Source organism: Tenebrio molitor, chromosome 3 (genome assembly GCF_963966145.1).
Source record: "Tenebrio molitor chromosome 3, icTenMoli1.1, whole genome shotgun sequence".
Classification (NCBI taxonomy): Eukaryota; Metazoa; Arthropoda; class Insecta; order Coleoptera; family Tenebrionidae; genus Tenebrio; species Tenebrio molitor.
The window spans coordinates 24,815,711-24,834,702 of NC_091048.1; the positions used below are offsets into that span (position 1 = coordinate 24,815,711).

General features: G+C 40.7%; 1 protein-coding gene across 8 annotated transcripts in view; it reads right to left on the reverse strand.

The window, feature by feature from the left end:
• Positions 1-18,992, reverse strand: part of Rbp6 (RNA-binding protein 6) — a 357,340-nt gene that overhangs the window by 20,759 nt on the left and 317,589 nt on the right. For all 8 annotated transcript variants that reach the window (XM_069043038.1, XM_069043036.1, XM_069043041.1 and 5 more), the window contains one exon: positions 3,050-3,132. In XM_069043038.1, the coding sequence (XP_068899139.1) occupies positions 3,050-3,132 (83 nt within the window). The remainder of the gene's footprint in view (positions 1-3,049; positions 3,133-18,992) is intronic.

The window sequence follows — 18,992 nt, forward strand, 5'->3', positions numbered from 1 at the left end:
TGGGGCTATTTTTGTGAATTTTTTTCTTTAATCGGTCCAGAAGATTCATATACAATTCATATATGATTTCTCCAACAGATCTGACTACCTGTTCGATCCGAGCAGAGCAAAAAATCGATGCATTTCCACCGTTTAATCCGTGTTTTTCGTTTTGAAACGTGGTGGTGATCACAAGAATTTGTCAATTGCTACAAATTGTCCGTCCTTGTAAGGAGAAGCAACTGAAGGGTTTCCCTGCATTTCTAGATTGCTTAACTTTTGGTAGGTTGGGCTCTGTGGGAAGCACTCATTGTGCGAATGTTATTGAAAGGTTTCGTCATTTGTAGACCGTTTTCCTGGTGCTTTTTAGAGACCCATTCGATGGTCCTTTATTTTGACCATCTGCTAAATCATGAGATAAAACAATTTGCAAACTCCACCACGTTTCAGACAGTAATGACAGCATAAATTGATCTCTGACGTAAATCGTTACTAATGCAACCCTTCTTCCAGCTCTAAACAGTTTTTCAAGAGGTCTTTCACTGCCAAGAGCAGAACTGTATCTGTTGCTTATTTTCAAAACTTGCAGAAAACTAAAATGACATTTACTGCAACCAAAATCTAATCGTTAATGGTCAAAACAATAACCTGCGTTAACTTCTACAGGGTCGTTATAAATGATTGTCCCATGACAGTTGGCGTTGAAAACGTTAGATAAACGTAGAGATTTCCACTACCGCAAATATCGCCTATCGGCGATACTAGCCTCACTCATGTTACAAGGCTTGCGGCACATGCAACTACGCCACCAACGCCTACTGCGATTGGACAATAATTTATGATGACCTGTATCTGATTCAAAAGCAAATAAAAAATAATATCAAAATATATTGTATTCTTTAATTTCTCTTAAGACCGATCCAAAAACACCTCTCCGGACCAGGTTTTTTGAAAATGCGCAAAAAAATCTTCTGTTGCTGTGATTGCTTCTCATTTATAAAAAAATTATGTAAATGTTTCATTTTCAGAAACAAAAATAAATCTAGAGAGTAGTGCAATATGGTAACACTTATTTAGGCAAATAAGGTAGTGGGATGTGTGTGAGGAATAGGAGAGAAAGTGGGGAGATCTGGCGATAGAAGGAACAAGAAGAGGTAGAAAAAGTGCAAGAAAAATATTTGAGATGGGTGCTAGGAGTGGACAGAGAAACGCCAGATTACAAAGTGAGGGAAGAGTGAAAGAGGAACAGGCTGAGAGTGAAAGCGGGAAGGGAAGAGTGCCGTATACTAACGGAATGCTGGAGAGAAAAAAGGAAGATGGACGAATGTAGAGCTGAGTGAAAGGGACAAAGACACAGACAAGCAAGGAAGAAAGGAGAGAATTAAAGAATCCAGATAGAATAGGGAGTACGAGAGGTGTATGATAGAGGAAATTCCTGGGAAGGGAGACTGCACAAGAAAGAAAAATAATGGCGAAATCTAGATGTGGGAATGAGGAAAGAGAGAAAACAGGAATTGGATGGAAGGAAAGGAAAGAAGGTGCAGAATTTGCTATGACGAGAGAGAGAGATAGTCGAGCACATGTGGAATGGATGTAGCGAAATGAGAGAGAGAGGGAGAGAAAAGAACGGGGAGAAATACTAAATGAAGACGGAAAGAAGATATAGGATGGATGAAAGAGTTATAGAAGAGGAAGGAAAGGATAGAGAAGGAGAGGGGTGGGGGATAGGAATTAAAAAGGTATATTTTTTTTGGAAATTTTTGGAATCGTTATTTTATGTTTGTTTTATAATATACTGGAGAAAAATTGACATTTTTCCACGATTTAAAGCTTCTTTTCAACATAGTTGAGAATGAAATCTTTCACTAATCACTCCAAATTCTCCTTCCGAGTTTGCAAATGCTGCCCCTTGCACAAATCTTTGTCACGTCGAATTATACTTCGATTTCGGTGCTCTCCACCATTCACCTCTAAATTTGCCACCGTTATCAGCAAGAGCGACTTCAATTAATGCTCACTGTGAGGACGATCGGAAACGATTTGAAAATTTTTAATTCAAACTTCGCCGAAACATTTAAAAAATGAGGTCAGTCAGTCACTTAGAAAATTAATTTATAATTGTGGCCCTAATGGGTTAATGGTGCAAAATATAAAATGCAAAGCTCTCTCGGCATTAAATTTTCCGGGACAAGTTTTTTGACTTTGAATAAAACGAAAGTGACGTTAATTAAACAACAAAATTGCTTTTAGATTTGAAAAATGAAAGGATCATCTAGATCCCACTTCCTAGACTGCAAATCTCGAGCGGCGAGAAACGACTAGAGAACAAACATGGAATAATTGTCGGTAGTTTATGTGTGGCGTAATCTAGTCGGAAGTGGCTTCTATTTTTCCCGGTTAATTACAGTTTCTCCTCCAAGACACTGGAGATTCAGTTACAAATGTACAGTTCATAAATTTGCCATATATCTGATTTGCTGCGGTAATTGCAGCGGGGCTAATTTCATCCGAAGCAATCTTTGGACCAGTAACTAAATGCAGAGACGCGCGAGTCTGCACCAAGTCTATTGTTGGTAGCGCCGGAGCAGGATAAAACGCAAGTCACACATAAACAGCTAAGTCCTTCCTCTATCCCATTACGGCCTTCATCGTCTCACTTATCCTGCAGCTTCTAATTAAACAGAAATCCGGATAAGACGCACCGCGCTGCATTCGCGGCTCTTTATTGTGTTTATCTACCTGCAGCTATTCGTATCATACTTGCCACATCTCGAAGGGGTTTGTTTATTTTGGTGGCTGTTTAAAATTTATTCAGATTGCGTCTCGCGGGCTGCTCTTTAAATTAATTTCAGATGTAATTCCGGAGTCGCCTGAAGGCCGACGTTGGTTAATTGTCGTCGGGATTTGTTTGCGACCGGAACATATTTCCACGGTAAGGATGCCGGTTGAGAGAGCGTCCCGCAAAAACTGTACGTTCCACACTATTATTGTCGCCGAACGAACGTTTCCAATTCCCCCAGACAAAAGTTCCACGTCGAAAATAATCATCGACGATCGCAACCAAACTTACCATTTTATTGTTAATCTCATGGAAATGGATTTCGCAAACTTTATCTACAACATCTTCGCTTTGAAATGTGACAAACCCAAAACCTGAAACAAAAAAAAAAAGTTACTTTAGAAATGGGTGGTCGATGAAAGCGCGGTTTCCGATGTCGTTTATTATTTCGTTCGCTACGCTACACTGGTTGCGAGATGCTTATTTTAAAAGTTTTTACATGTTGTCCGGGACAAATACGACGACGCAAAAACAATCCCCACGGATCCAATTTGCCACGAAAATGAAAAGGTTCCCAATTTGTCCCTTCGAGTCGAAGTTAATTTAACCGAAAAGTGGCGATGATCAGTTCTCGACTCTTCGACGGCGATCGACGCCAATCAATCAGCTAATTTCCTCCAGAACCGCACCGGCGAAATACACCCAACGCCACACAAGTTGGAACACGTTGTAGTATACTCTGACAAATGGCTTTTCTAAAATCGATAATGTGTCCCGGCATTTTTACGATTATTATTATTTTTGTTGAAACCTGTATGTAATTAGTTTAATTTTTGCAATCTAGTATCTAAGCGTACAACTGGTAAATTAAAATTTTTCAGAAAAAAAAATAGGAACAAAATTGAAAAAAACATTGTATGTATTATACTCGTTTTATAAGCCTCGCTGCGCTCGTCGTGCTCTAAAAAACACGTGCGACAAAATTATAAAACTTGTATAACAAATTACTAATCTATTCTTTTTATTTACATTGTTTTCCACAATCGCTTCTTCAATGAAAATTGATTTGGTGAACGGAAAAAACTAAACTGATTAAACAAAAACGCTTCCAAAGTGCGTTACTCTTTCAATTTCATAGAAATTCTTTTCTAAAAAGTCATATTCTGCAATGGATTGAATGAAAAGGAGCCTTGAATAGCGACAAGAATAATTAATTTTATACGTCCAGGAAAAATTGTTTTAATCAAGAAAATTTTCCACAAAAGTGTTGGAACATTGGTGCCCTCATAAACCTAGAAAATGTCTGATGAAGACGTCGTAACTGTAGATAAAAACTTTTCATTTAACTGCACCAACTGCTCGCAGAATCAACAAAACATGTTGTAACATCGTGGACAAATTGTCTCATTAAAATTAATTCTCCCGTTAAATTGCTCTGACCAGGGAAAGGACGACTTACTTTAATAAGAAAAATGTGTTTTCATTTAAGTATGTTCTGTCAAATCAAAAACTTCAAGTTCCTCTTTGAAGAACCAAAAATTCATAATAAAATCGTCTCAAGAGCAATTTAGAATGACGATGAATAGTTATTTACGAAATGAGTGCGACAAGACATTTTTCGCGCATGAGCGCATTATTTGTGGCACGAGCGACGAAGGAGCGAGTGCTTCATTTGCGCAAATGTGCCTAATACGTCTTCTCGTACAATATTTTTTGAAACGAACATTATGTCTGATACCGTATACCCTTTGTAATAGGATGGCGCTTGTCCATGCGATTGCCAAAGTATCAGTCGAAATTAATAGAGATTTATTTTCACTCTTTCGAAATTTTCATCATCCTAATTAGAGAAATGGTGTTTTGTAAACCAGAATTTATTATTATCAAGTGAAATTATTTTCTGAATGTTCAAAAGGGCGAATGCTTTTTGGATGATTTTGAAGCTCTAGTGCGCAAACGTCTATTTCGCGCACTACTATGCGGTCGCGAAATGTCATTTTGAAGGGAGTGAGTTCAAAAAATATTTTTTAGTGATTTTTGTAGTTCCACCAGAATCATCAGATCTAATTTCACGCTTACCCACCAACTAGCGCTTTGCATAATAAATCCGTTGCGTATATTTATAGCCCGTGGTTAGTTTTGAATATTAGTAACATAATAGCGCCTGAAAGCTTCTGTTACAGACATTGTAATGACTTTACGACTTGATCAAGTCTACACGTAAGAACCATCGAGAGATTGTTGGTTCAGAACGACAATCTCGAGATGATAGGCCACATTTTATTCGGATGTCAGCCCTCACCGACGAAGGTCACTCGCACCACTTCTTCTCGCCAACTCGCCGACCTCCTCGGTGGCGGCGAGATAATACTCGACCTCATTCTACACAATTAGTCAAGACATGTTCTTGACCTGTCACTTCCGAAGGACTCGACGATTTTCCTTCGGTTTCACAATTAATTTCGGTAAAAGCAATTCAACAACGGTTCTTCGGGGTTCGGACGTGCACAAAGTTCGCCGAAAGTCTTCATATCCATCAATAAAACCGAATGGTTGTTTTTGTTGGTGTTGCGATTAATGTTACTGTTGAAATCCGACTTTTATCGACTTTCGCGTTTTGCAAAGCCTGTCTAAAGCCATTTCCTGCCGTTGCACCAGCTATCGGCGAACTGACAGCAACGTTTATAAACAACAAAGTTCCACTTTTTACCTTAAGTTTTACGGCGCACCGATGCATGAATTACAAGCTCGCAACAGGGGAGCGAGTGCATGCATCATCCCCTTTTCGTCCTTCTCGCTTATACGTTTTATCTTTACGACTGACTCTTCCCGGCATGCGATCTGCTAATTTCTTAGGTCGATAGTAGTAAAACCACTCCGAGCGAAAAAATCCCAAAAAGGGGTGTTCGATTTTTTCAAGAGTGAAATATGTTCAGCCCCCGGCCCGGATTCCGATCGGTATCGATTAAAGCCCGCCAAATTCGCAGGCTCGCGTCGGCTTCTGCTTTTTTTGTTATTTATTGGGCGAGGAAGCTTTCAGAATAAGTAGGGCTGAATGTGTTGCCGCTTTGGCGAAGTGATGTAATTTGCTTTTATCAATTATGCCGGGGCGCCGGATGAACGGGCGGTGAAAAAAATAACACGCGGAGAAGGGACGTTCGAGATTTGTTGAAAATATTATTTGGGAGAGTTTGCGGGCGCGATAGCGCACGTGCGTCAGAGAGATTGGGTCGGTGGAGAGCTTTTCCTTCCCATTTCCCCCTTTCAGTCCAACAGATAGGCAATAACTCATCCTCGAGCGCTAGTCCTGACAGCCGGGACCGCGAAAAGAAGAAGAAAACCCGCCGATTCAGCGGAATCCCGGTCTTTTGTCGCAGGCGGTGCGACGCTTAATACGCGTCGACTCATATCTTCTCCGGCTAAATGAGATTAAACGATGATATGTGCATACGTTGGCGGCGACGCTGCAGCCATCGACTTCCGCCCGTACCGCAGCGTAATGCCCGGATGCGCCGTCTGCACGACGATAATCCCCGATCCGGGATGAAGCGAGGTCGCTCGCAACTGCACAAGATGAATCGTCGCGATGGGAGGTCGGGAGAACCCGCCAGCGAGAAGAGACTCGCAAAATTTTTACCCCGAACCCGCCAGGAAATGGAATTGAGCGGTTCAAAGAAAACGCCACCGACATCTTCGTACACCGGTGATTTCTTCCTCCGCCGTTGGAAGATTTCCCATGTGAATAATGATGTTATGTTCCCAAGAAAAGTGCACCATGACTTTTTAGATTCACGAGTAATACTGAGCCTAACGAAATTTACGATGCAACCAACATTACATTTGCACCGACTATGTGGATTTAAAAAAAAATATTGTAATTTTATAAAACAGTCAATTAGTCCGACATTACATTTGTCAAATTTAATCAAAATCATTGTGTGGAATAATTGCTTTATTAGCCAATGAACAATAAAAAACACAAACTAAAAAATTATGGGGGACGTGTATTGTTGGTTGCATCACAAATTTTGTTTGTTTCATTATTACTTGTGAATCCCCTATACTTTGTTATGTCGAATGTAAAAGGGCAAATACAATTTTTCTATCACTCACAGTTTCTCTGTGGTCGACGTGAGAGAGATAACGCTTATCTTCTGCCTGCACAAGCTTGTTTTGCCTTTACTGGCATTACACGTGTTATATTGTCGTTTTGAAGTGAACAATATCTAGTACAAAGTACCTCCACTCACTTATATAACACCAAAGAAGTGTTTAAACCACCCTGACACTTTCTTGTGTGGTGAAGTAACTCAAGGGCGCAATTTGACAAACAGTGCTATCGTTTTTCTTTTGGAAAGGACAAAAAGATAACTCAAGAGATTGTTATTTCTCTCTGGCAATCAGATCAGTCTCGTACAGTGAAGATCTATCGGTGCTAGAATTTCCAGGAAAAATGCCATCAGTCAAAGTAAAGCATTCACGATGATCCTAATGGTGAAGCAAGCACTTCTTCAAGGCCAAGGAGTTATATTTAAATTTATCTTCAAAGTTGGCGTTGAAGAGTCGATTGTGAACGCACCACTCAGTGTCAGTCTGCAGAGTAAAAACACAAAAAGTGAGGTTAGATTTAAACACCGTGGTACGTTCACAATCGACTCAGGGTCCAATTTCAAGTAGAGTTGCCACCGTCGCAAATCCTCGTTGCTATGACGACGGCGCAACCTTATGGCGGTTCCAACTTTGCGCCGCGCCAGTGACTTGCGACCCAACTTGAAATCTCGGCGTCAGAAGACATTATTTAATAAAATCTTGGGGCAAAAACAAATCTGTTATTTTTATTGTCGTCTTTAAATTAATTCTAATGAAGTCATGAATTCAAACGGAAGCTCTTCCACTCCGACGAAAATAATAAATCAAAAGTGGGTCCAATGTCAAAATCTGCTGATCGCTGTCAAACCCCCAACATCCAATTAAATTGATCGTCGTAAATACCTAAAAATTTTATTTCGGTAATAAATCACCGACATTCTTTGGAATCTAATTATTTATTGTAATCTTCTCTGCCGAGTTCTGATTTAACTCTAGTTCTTTTCTTGTGAACTAATAAATTATTTTAACACGAACACATTATTTCGTCTTCATCAACCGAAATTAAGCTTCAATCGGAACATCGACATTTAGTTCGTCGGTTAGATCTTTTTTATCTCAAACTGGAAACGACGCAGTTACTTTGTCAAATAATCCACTTAAAACTCGCGTTTCAGTCCCACCAAATAAAATTTGCTTCTCGGTTCCTCGTTCAGGTATTGGAAATCCGCTTACTTTAGCATACGGTACTCTCGAAGCAAACTTAATAGTTGCAAGTCGCATAAATTGAAACTCTCCTGCTGCACTCGTCAAACCGGAGTTTTTGCACCTTGGGCGGCCACGAAATGCGAGATTCAAAAAATTCTCGTGCAGGATCCTTTGCTGGCTGCAGGACGGGCGATAAATTTCCCTGATTCATCGATGGGGCCGGCGTATGGACAGTTCGGCCCCACCTGACATCCGTTATTAATTAACAGAACACGGTGCTCCCGTCGTGGTGGCAGTCGTAACAAATGCACTCGAAAGTGGAACTTGTTTTTCGGCGTTCTTTCATCCGGGGCCGTGGTCGATATTTCAATCGGGGGACACAATTTCCGCACGTTGCGAACGCAAAAAAAATACACCGAGGAGAGGAAAAACTCCCCATCCGCCTCGCCACCGTATATCAAACAACACAATTATGTAAATTGCGTTTCATAGCTTATAATCTGACACATTTAATGCAGATATCTCTCCTGGTGGAAGGGCTGATGTAGCGGTCCTACGTGAGAACGAGTATCGCGCATTTACCGGCCTGCATTTTTATGCAAATTAAACCGATTCATCATCGGCAATTACGGGTAGGTAACCGGAAAAAAGACGAGGCAATTAGGCGAAATCTCGGCGGCGGGCGGCGGTGGCGCGACGCTCGCCCCCCGGACGCGGAAAAACCGCGGCCTTTCATCGGGACGAAATAATAACCGGGCGCGTTTTTGCGGGATTTTAAACTTTGCGGTGGTGAACGGTAAGCGGCTTTGGTGCAACCTTTATCCATTTGGAGGTCCGGGTCAAAGAGGACTCTGAGCGTTTAATGATGCGAGTAAACGAGAACATACATCGTTAGTCTGTACATGTTGCGGGGGCCTTTGTGCCGGCCTTGTATGCGCCAAATGGAATGTGAAATATTAATTTCGTCGCGAGCGGTGCAACCGACCCCCGCGCCGCCGCGCACTCACTGGGAAGAAGAAAAGCGACAAAAAATATTCCACCTCGAAATTGGATTAATCATAAATCAGGCACTTTTCCGACGTGTCATATTCGGGTGGCGTTGGGAAACGGAGCAGTTTACTGGATGGATCATTTAAGTGGAGAAATGTCAGAGTAAGCTCCGAATTACATGGATCCCTGCGGACGCCTGGAAATGTCACCACTCAGCACCGACTTGTACATACAATAATGATATCCTGGGGGAGAACCGACCTACCGATGGACTATCTGCATGACATCCACAGTAAGGTACGCCGCCCACGACACGGAAATGTCGCGCCCTTGAAGGAGGCGACGTACACATTTTTTTCAGCATTATGTACTTTTATTTGTCTTAAAAAAGTGAACGATCAAGCTTCTAGAGGAAATATTCTTTTTGGGGTCCTCAACTCTAAATGACATGTTTACGGTAGAGTATAAAATGTTACTTCTGGACCAGAACATTTGGCGTCTTAAAAAACAGGGTAGAATCTTACAAATTTAGCTGATTGCTCAAAAGTAAACAACCGAAAAAGGCCTAAAACCCTTCAAAACGCATTAATTTTTATTCATTGCAAAAGTACCCAAATATCTGTAGACCACCAAAAATTGAGCACATGAAAAAACAGGGTAGAGTCCTACAAATTTAGTGTTTTCCCAAAAGTAAACATCCGAAAAAGATCTAAAAAAACTTACAAAATGCCTTGTTTTTAAGCACCCCAAAATGGCTTTTTATTTATGGACCAGGAGATTTGGCGTCTTAAAGAACAGGGTAGAATCCTACAAATTTAGCTGTTTTCCCAAAAGCCAACAACCGAGAAAGGCCTAAAACCCTTCAAAAAGCATTAATTTTTATTCACTCCAAAAGTACACAAATATCTGTAGACCACCAAAAATTGGGCACACGAAAAAACTATTGAAATCTCCCAAAATAATGCAAAATTACCTCAAGAACGCCCTAAAAAACTAACAAAATACCTTGTTTTTAAATACCCCAAAATGGCTTTTTATTTCTGGACCAAGCCATTTGGCACATGCAAAAAGAAAGGGAAAAACAACACCACATCAAGGAGGGTTGGTACCAGGACATTTGGCGTCTTTAAAACAGTGTAGACCTAAAATCATAAATTTTTATGGGCCCCAAAAATACTCAAAAATTTATAGACCACCAGAAATTGGGCACATGAGAAAACCGTTGAAAATCATCCAAAATCAAACATAATTCCTTTAAAAGCACCCAAAAAAGCCTTACAAAATCCGTGTTTATAGACATTCCAAAATGGCTTTTTATTTCTGGACCAAGTCAATTGGCACATGCAAGAATCATTGAAAAAAAGCCAAAAATCTTATTCAAATTTATCAGGTTTTCGAACCCTCCAAATGGATTTTTATTTCTGAAGCAGGACGTTAGAGCACTTTAGATAGGTACCCCAAAATGGTTTTCATTGATGGATCAGGATAACAACTGGTAAAATAAAAAAAAAATACCAAAAGTCTTGTTTGAATAGGTTTAAAATTAGAATAAAAATATTGTTAAACAAAAAATTAAAGAAATTAAAACTATATATTATATCTCTGACTATATTACCCAGTTTGGCTTCTAATAAAATTTTGTAAAATCTCTTAACATCTGTAACATATTCTGGTTTCCCCAAATTTTACGTTTTACCCCATAAAAGAATATACTTTAATCCAGATTCATTGATGAATATTGCTTATTTTTCCATACTTTGTCTTCTTCGTCTACATGGATTCTGATAGCTTTATCTGTTTTTTCATAATATACTAGTTTAGACCAGGACAATTAGACACTATAAAAACCTAGTAAATTCTTATTCAAATCCCTCGGTTTTCAACACCCTACAATGGCTTTTTATTTCTGGACCAAGTATTACAATCAGTTAAAACTGTACGATCAATTTTCCAAACAACTTTCTGGTTTATAAATATAATGTGGTTGTGTATCCTTTAATAAGTTGAATTTAACTGCTAAATTCATGTGTATAATTTTTGCGAATATATCATGACGTTTCTTATATTCGCTTTGAGCCAAAACGGTGCAAGAAGAAATGATGTGTTCAATGGTTTCCCCTTCAGTTCCGCAAATCCTACATTTATCAATGTGTGTTTTTTATATGTGTTTTTTTTATAATTTCTTGTATTTATAACACTATCAATTACAATTTTACGATCATTGTTCCTAATGCGTTCAATTATTTAAAAAATGTAACAACCTGGGAGCAGTGTTCGGTTGAATTATAACCTAAAATAGATTTATCATGACAAATCACAATACTGCCAACTAAAATGTCAGATTTTCATAGATAGTCCGAATTTGAAACAATAGTGAATGGTATATAGTAGTCATAGTTGCGATTGTAGAAAAAATCTTGTGTGTGTTGCGAGCGCAAATGTACCGAGTGATTATTTAAAAAATAAATCGAGTTTGCTTTGGAGCCTATGCTATAGCATGGGTTGCCATAGGTAACACGCCGACTCGATTTATTTTTTAATTGTTCGCACCGGACATTGTCGATTTCGAGAAAATGCAGCGCTCCTGCGTCGCGCGGCAACAATCTCTCAATCGACAATGTATCACTTTGCGCTCTTAATACACAAATAGCTATTTTGCGTTAAAATTTGATTCATAGTGACAGTTGTTCGACGTTTATTAGCTGAGTTAGCAAAGATACGAAAAACCTGACACTGTCAAAGTCATAGCCGCCCCTTATCTAAGTAATTGTTGAGCACACCATATATAACTTGCTGCCATTTCATTTATCAAATGTCAGTTTTGACAGGTTTTGTATTTATGTCGGATTTTTCGCTGCAGATCGACCAAATTTGCGACAGGTGTTTGAAAATAATAGCAGATTGTGTATATCATTAAGGATAGAAGTGAGTATTTTTGTGCTAAGCCCAGAGATTCAAGACCGAGACGAAGTCGAGGTCGAACTTGGCGAGCAACAGAAATTCCATATCATCTAAATATGATTAGAAATTTATTTTATATAGGTCGCGCTACACGTGTTTCAAAACCCGTATATTTTTTGACTGTTCATTGCCAAATCACGAACGATTTTTTTTGTTGGTTGCCGCTGCCGCTTTAATTTGCGCACGTAATGGCGACCTTGACCACATTTCTTTTTTTTTTTTGTTTTGATTGATATCCCCTGTTCATTTGCCTTTGCCTCGTTCCCACGATTTATCGATCCTCCTGGAAGTTTTTCTTAATTACGGAACAACCCCCGGTCCGGACGATTCCCCTCCCGTCGGCGCACTTTCGGCCGTTTCAGCGTATTTCCTCGTTTTTCCCCGAGCATGTTTAAATTCGCGGCTGAATAATGCCAATTTAATAGATAAGCCTGGCGGAACCGAGCCGCAGGGGATTTCATAATGGACCAGGAGCCGGAGAGAATGGATGATAATGTATTTACCTATTCGACAAATGATCCAATTAATTGTTCAGGAACTAGGAACTAGTGCCAAGTTTATCCGTTTAACATTGATACGAAACAAATAAAGCCGGGATCAGATAATAGACGACGACGACGACGACGAGGAGGAGGAGGACGAGGAAGAGGTGGAGAAGGAGGAAGAGGATGCGTTGTTGTTTTTGCCCCTATTTTAAACATATCGAAAAGTTGCCGTCTAATAATTGATCAAAACATCCCCTCCGTCGCCGGCGCTCCTCCATCCACCCTCGGACCCATAAAAAACTCGCCGGGGAAAGTTCTCCTGTGTAGGCCGTGATCACTTTCGGCGAGAGTTGTTAAGGCATGGTGGAGTTTGGCGCCATGATGTTATCTCTCTGCACGCCGATATGTCCTGTATGGCACCTTAGAGTTCGAAGGGCTGCTTTCGGCGACACCGAGGCGCCGTAACATTGATTCGCTCAGCCCCCGATCACTTGTTTGTCGACGTATACGTACGGCTACGTGTGCGTCCCGCGGAATCGACCCCCGGAGCCCTCCCGGAACCGCCCGGAAGACGGCAATTAGGGCGATGACGGGGCGAATTAAAAACATTCCCGTTTCGGCATAATTGGATCCGACTCGATGTTAATTCCGCGGCGAGGCGAGCCACTTCCTAGTCGCTCCCCGAATAAAGCGCCAGTAATTGAACGTCTCCTACTTAAACGGCACTTAAATATTTGCTTTTATTATGTAATCCAGCTGCTTTCCCATTCCGAACACTACTGCATTATGTGGCGTCCGTGGCGTGGCGGAACTCGAATCGTATTTCAGACCCACTTTGGACGACGCTCTCCGGACGGGGGTTGGTTTTCTTTTCGGCGGAATTTCTCGCATTCCGGAACGATTTTTAATGCGACCGTAATTGCCAACTGGAAACGCGATCGGCCCCCGGACCCCCGTCCCAACAAAGGTCGATCGCTTGGGGGAGCCGTTCACCTTTTGCTTCGCCTTTAAAGGTTGTTGCCATAATTCCCGGCGTGTCCGACCACCGAATCGATGCCCTCCTTCTTTGTGCGGCGGCCCTCGCCGCCTCCCCTCCAGGTATTTGGAGGCAATATCTTTGATTTATCGCCATTTTCCGGTATGAAAACATCAAATAAATATATAGGGTGGATCGGCGCCGTACGTCACCGGGGTCGAAAATCACGGACCGGAGCCTCGAGGGCGGCCCTCCCCGAGCTCCTCCCGCCGCAATTATGATAATTGCAGGAGCGCGCGGCCCGTGCCGCCGCCGCCGCCAGTTCCGGGCGAACGCCATAACAGGATCGGATTTATTTAATCTATAAATCTTATAAATCTGGCTGAAATCTGGCGACGAAGCGAGAACAACGCTAAACGACATAATCATTTAATTCAATTGCGAGTGCGTCTTGTTTATGTTCACATATCAGCGTGTCGTCGAGTTGTTGTAAACTCCACTCCAAGATGAGGCCCGGGGTTATTTATCGCCGTAGTTAACGCCACACACAGACAAATGCCCCCCGAGAGGAGCTCCGCCGGATAACCTCGCACATCAAGAAATTGCCGTCGGCACATCCGAACCGAATCCGATTTCCCCTCATTACGGCGACACTTCTTTTAAATGTTCCTCTCCGGCGGCGGATTAATGTTTGCGCCGTGACCGCAACCGTCACGACGCCACATTTTTCAGGCTTCATCCAATTTCCGAAAACAATTGCATCGCATCAGGACCCACACAAAAGTCCTGGATACGTCAGGGAATCGCGGAAATGGAGGCAAGTTTGCGTGTTTGTTTACCCCGAGCCCAGAAACTTCGGGGCGAATGCCGAAACTTGTGCGAGAGGGGGGCTCCTCATCTGATGTATTACGCGTCGTCGTGTCGCCGAAACACTTTCGGATGCGCGGGGGCCCTTTCGGACAATTTTTTCCAACGCCGTCGCCTCGACGATCGCGCCGCACCGCGGGGGACGAATTCCGTCGAATGGAGTTTAATTTTGTTGAACAAAAAAAAAAAAAGAATACCGCCGCATTAATTCTGGCTAATGAAATTTTAAAGCTCGTATAATACAACCGTCCATATAAACACAAAGCTGAGTACATTGTATACGCCGACATAAATTTTACGGGGCAAAATTTGGTATTCTAGCTGGGGGATTACAGTTATGGCCCGGCAATAATTAGGTGTCGCCCATACATATTTCAGGAGCGTCGACCATGCGGAACGCGCCCGTTTTATAATGCAAACCGGCGAATGACGACGACCGGCAAGAACGAGATGCGAGGTGCGCCAAGGCCCCCGGAGGAGCTTTACTGCCCCCCATAAAGACGCAATTAATTCCAATCGATACAGAACGCCGATTGATATTCACCTGATAACGCCGGGGCTGACACCTGGACGACGTCACCGGTGCACACTGATTCTCGAACAGCGGTCCCCAAACATTCACACCCAGCAGAAAAAATATCAAAATTTAATACCAAATCGCACGAGTTTGTACTCGTAGAGGACGGTGAGAAAACACGTTAATTTTCCTCTTGATATGATTGGTTTTTGTTTTTGCTGTGTGGAATTCAAACTTAACCGTGAAAAGTTCCTTTTCCATTGTCAAATCTTCAAATGGTCATGAACTTAAAATTGAATCTGACAATGTTTAAAGGCCGCGAAATCATTTTTTAACGTACCGAGAGAAAAATTGTCGCCGAGGGCGCTTGCGGCCGAGGCGGAACAATCTCGAAGATTTGATTGCACTAAAATGACGTTTACTTTAACGGCCGTGGTTGAAAGCAACGCCCCCGAATTTGGATTTCGCGGCCTGTTTAGATAAGCGAAGTTGCACAAAAATTAATATTTTTTTATGTTAAATTTTCAACACGGTACTCGGTAACTGGTAGTACCACCGATCGAGAACCCCTGCTTCGTTTGCATTCCCATGTAAGTCGCGTCATTTTCCGGGGGCGCACGTAAAAAATGCATTTCTCGTCGGACACGCGAACTTTCCCGGAAAACGTCCGCGTCTCATTGTTCCGTTTTGAAACGTCTCGCGTTCCTTCAGATTTTCTTGGAGGATTTGTATTCGTGAACGCTAAAAAATTCAGAACCGTTCAAAGTTCGCGTCGGTGTTGTGCGGCGTCGGCGGGCGAGGACCCGAGATGCCGCCACCCCTCTCGGGCGTTATGCTGAATTTTAGACTAAATGGGTAATCTATACTTGTAGCGTTTAACCACATATTGCGAACCCTTCCGGCTAGGATGAACCATATCCGACCGAGATTCATGGCCGTAATAAAACCGAATCAAAAATTTAGCTCTGTTTATTACGACCTCTCCTAACCCATTTTGGACCGGACCTGACGCACATTCCCAACAAAGGACGATGAGATCGATGGGATTAGTGCATTAAGATAATTCGGGAGAAAAAGCTCGAGGGACATCTAATCGCTTCGAAAACTGACGAGAAATAATTGGGCTAATGCGCCATTAGTTGGGATTTTTTCATGTTTTTCGGGCCATCTGCGCCAATCCCCGATATTGAATAATATTGGCACGGCATAATGATATAAAAAGGCGGACAGCCGCTCCAGATATATTATTCCGGGCAAAACTGATGACCGTGATATTAATGCATTGCGGCGCACAGTTCAATTCCGAAATTGGCTGATAGTTCGAAATATTGTTACGGTCTGTTAGACAGATTATGCAGACATTTTATTAAATTATGGGACGCGCGGCGGTGCAAAACTACTCTACACGGGGGAAAAACGCCGCTGCCGCCGCCGCCGCCACCGGTGGACGTTTTCCGATTTTATTGGGCCCGTGCCGTGCCACCCCCCTCGGACGTCAAGGAGGATGAAATAGACGAAATTAATAAATTCATTTGCGTACAAATGTATTCAAATGTTCTACATCTGGATGACTTTCATATATAAAGTGTATTTGTTTAATATCGGCCGTGCACGCAACTTTACCTACATTATAAAGGTGGATTATATTCAAATGAGAATATTTCATATCAGTTTGTAATATTCTTGAGACATGGAAGGAAGGGCCGTGATACGCCATTTAATAAATAAGTTCGTCGGAAGATTGCCCCCCGCGTTTTATGCGAGATCGTTATTCCAGAGCCACTCGTAACTTAGGTCGGAACACTCGGGGATTTTTTTGAAAAACGACGCCAAATTCGCCCGGAATAGACGTTACGCAATATCCATATTGGCGAGAGACGACAAAAACGAATAACAGGAAGCGCCACCAAAACAGGATAAGCAATTTTGGCAGTAAACCTCAAAAACTCCGAGATTTCATCAATTGCCTACACTAATATCTCCACTCCGACTTCACTCCGGGATTTAGACGGCTCAAATTGATTTCACCTTGTCATAAATTGAAAAGTTTACCCGCACCGAGTACGGAAAGACATCCGGAAGCTGTGTTGGCGGCGGGGAAGCGAAACATCACAGATCAACGACGGAGACAAGGTTGTGGCTGACGTTTTTTTTACTAAAAATAAGATTCTCGCCGCCGTAAGCCGTACGCATTTGCATGGCCGCTCGCTCACTTTTTCCTAAACAACAATCGAGGGGGTAAAGTTCTGAAAGCACTTTCGTACATGTCATAGAAATTACTTCTTCCGTCTGTTCGCTTTAAATCTAAATACGTTTTAATTCGACAAAAATAAATTAGTAATGTTTTCCTACTGTTAAAAAAAAACTTCACTGTTCACTACTTTTAGTGGACAAAACATCTGTTTATGATAATAGGGAAAAAGTAAAAAGTGCTTTGAAAACAATTGAAGTTGTCTTGCGTTCTTGGCTTGATGTTTTTTTACAGTCGTAGAAAAAATACTGTATGAAATTTTTGTATAATAGTAGGTACATTATGTATAGCATTAAGAGTGTCCTTTTGTGCTAACCTCAACTGGGCAACTAGGCAAAGCACAAAAAGACACTTCTACTCTTAATGACATAATATACCTACTAAATATTTTCTCTTCAAGCGGATCACAAAAAAAAAATCGGACATGAACTCACTTATTTTCTTTTGTTGCAGTTACAGTAAAATGACAATTTTCAAAGTTCAATAACATTAGTAAAGTCTACTAAAGCCTAGAGTTTACTTTTTTGCATATCGTAATGAAAGGGGCACTTTTTTACACGCAAAATCGTGGTGAAAGTAGCACTTTTTTACACGAAAAATCGTAGTGAAAGTAGTACTTTTTTGCATCATTTTATTCCATTTCCTTGGTCAAAGCATACCTATCTTTTTTTTTTTTGTAATTTTTCATAAATCATTTTGGACCAAATTTCTCAACTTACATCGATATGCAAAAAAATAGTGTGTACAACATGTTATGAAAGTCTCTTTTTTTCACTTATCTGCTTGATTAACTCGGGCTACGCTCTCGTTAATTAATCTGCAAATTCGTGAAAAAAGTATGACTTTCATAACTAGTTGTACAAATAGCTATTTCAACGTTGCTTGCTATTTTTGATTTTGACATCTGTCATCCATATACATGGGCGACTCGTGTTACACCACAGCGGCACCGGTTAAAATAGTAATAGAAGAACGAATCAAGAGAGAACAAACAAAATACCTTATGCTTAATCGGATTGGTCAAAGCTTAAGGAACGGTATAACTAATATTAAACTCGGTAAAATTTACTAACTAGCTTCTCGGCCCTTCTTCGTCGATTTCTTTCAAGACTTATTTTTTTATCTGAACATTTCCTACAGCTTTGCATTCCGTTCACGATGTCTGATCGATAAAGCGAGCGATTTGAAAAATATTTTTCTATTTTACTTTTTCATTTCCTTCTTAAAATTACCTAAAGCTCTTGTTCAGTCGGAAAAAATTTAAGCGAGTTTTTAAATTTCCTTTTCACCAAAGCAAATGATTTTCTTTATTGATAATAAATATTACGTTAAAAATAAATTAAACTATGTATAAAAAAATAATACGTCGATTACAAAAGTTATTTGATAAGAAGTAATTAAATAAAACCAGGATATTTTTGATTGAAAATTTAAAAAAAGCTTGCACAATGAATTGAAATTTTTCGGCGAATTTTCCTTGAGCAGCTGAGAAGTAAAAGAAAATGTTATCAAAAGATGAATCAACGTTAACAATTTTCGTGCTACAATATAAAAAAAAATCCAATAAAAGTCGTGGTCTGAACTAATTCTGGTGGATATTTGATTTATTGATTTATTTCGAACCCCTTGACCATTGTTGGAAAATATTTTTAAACTCGCTAATGCCAAAAAGCTTTCAGGCGAAAATATTAGTATCTTAAAGCAACGAAAATTTAAATATCTTGTAATAAAAGTCCGATGACATAATTAAAAAATAAATCTCTTTTCGGTGATTTTAATTTTAACTCCATTTACAGTATCGGAGTGAAGTAATTTACAAATATGCATTCGAAAAAGGTTTCCACACTTTATTTTTTCATTTTCCTGTCAAAACTGCCTCAGTTCTTATGTTG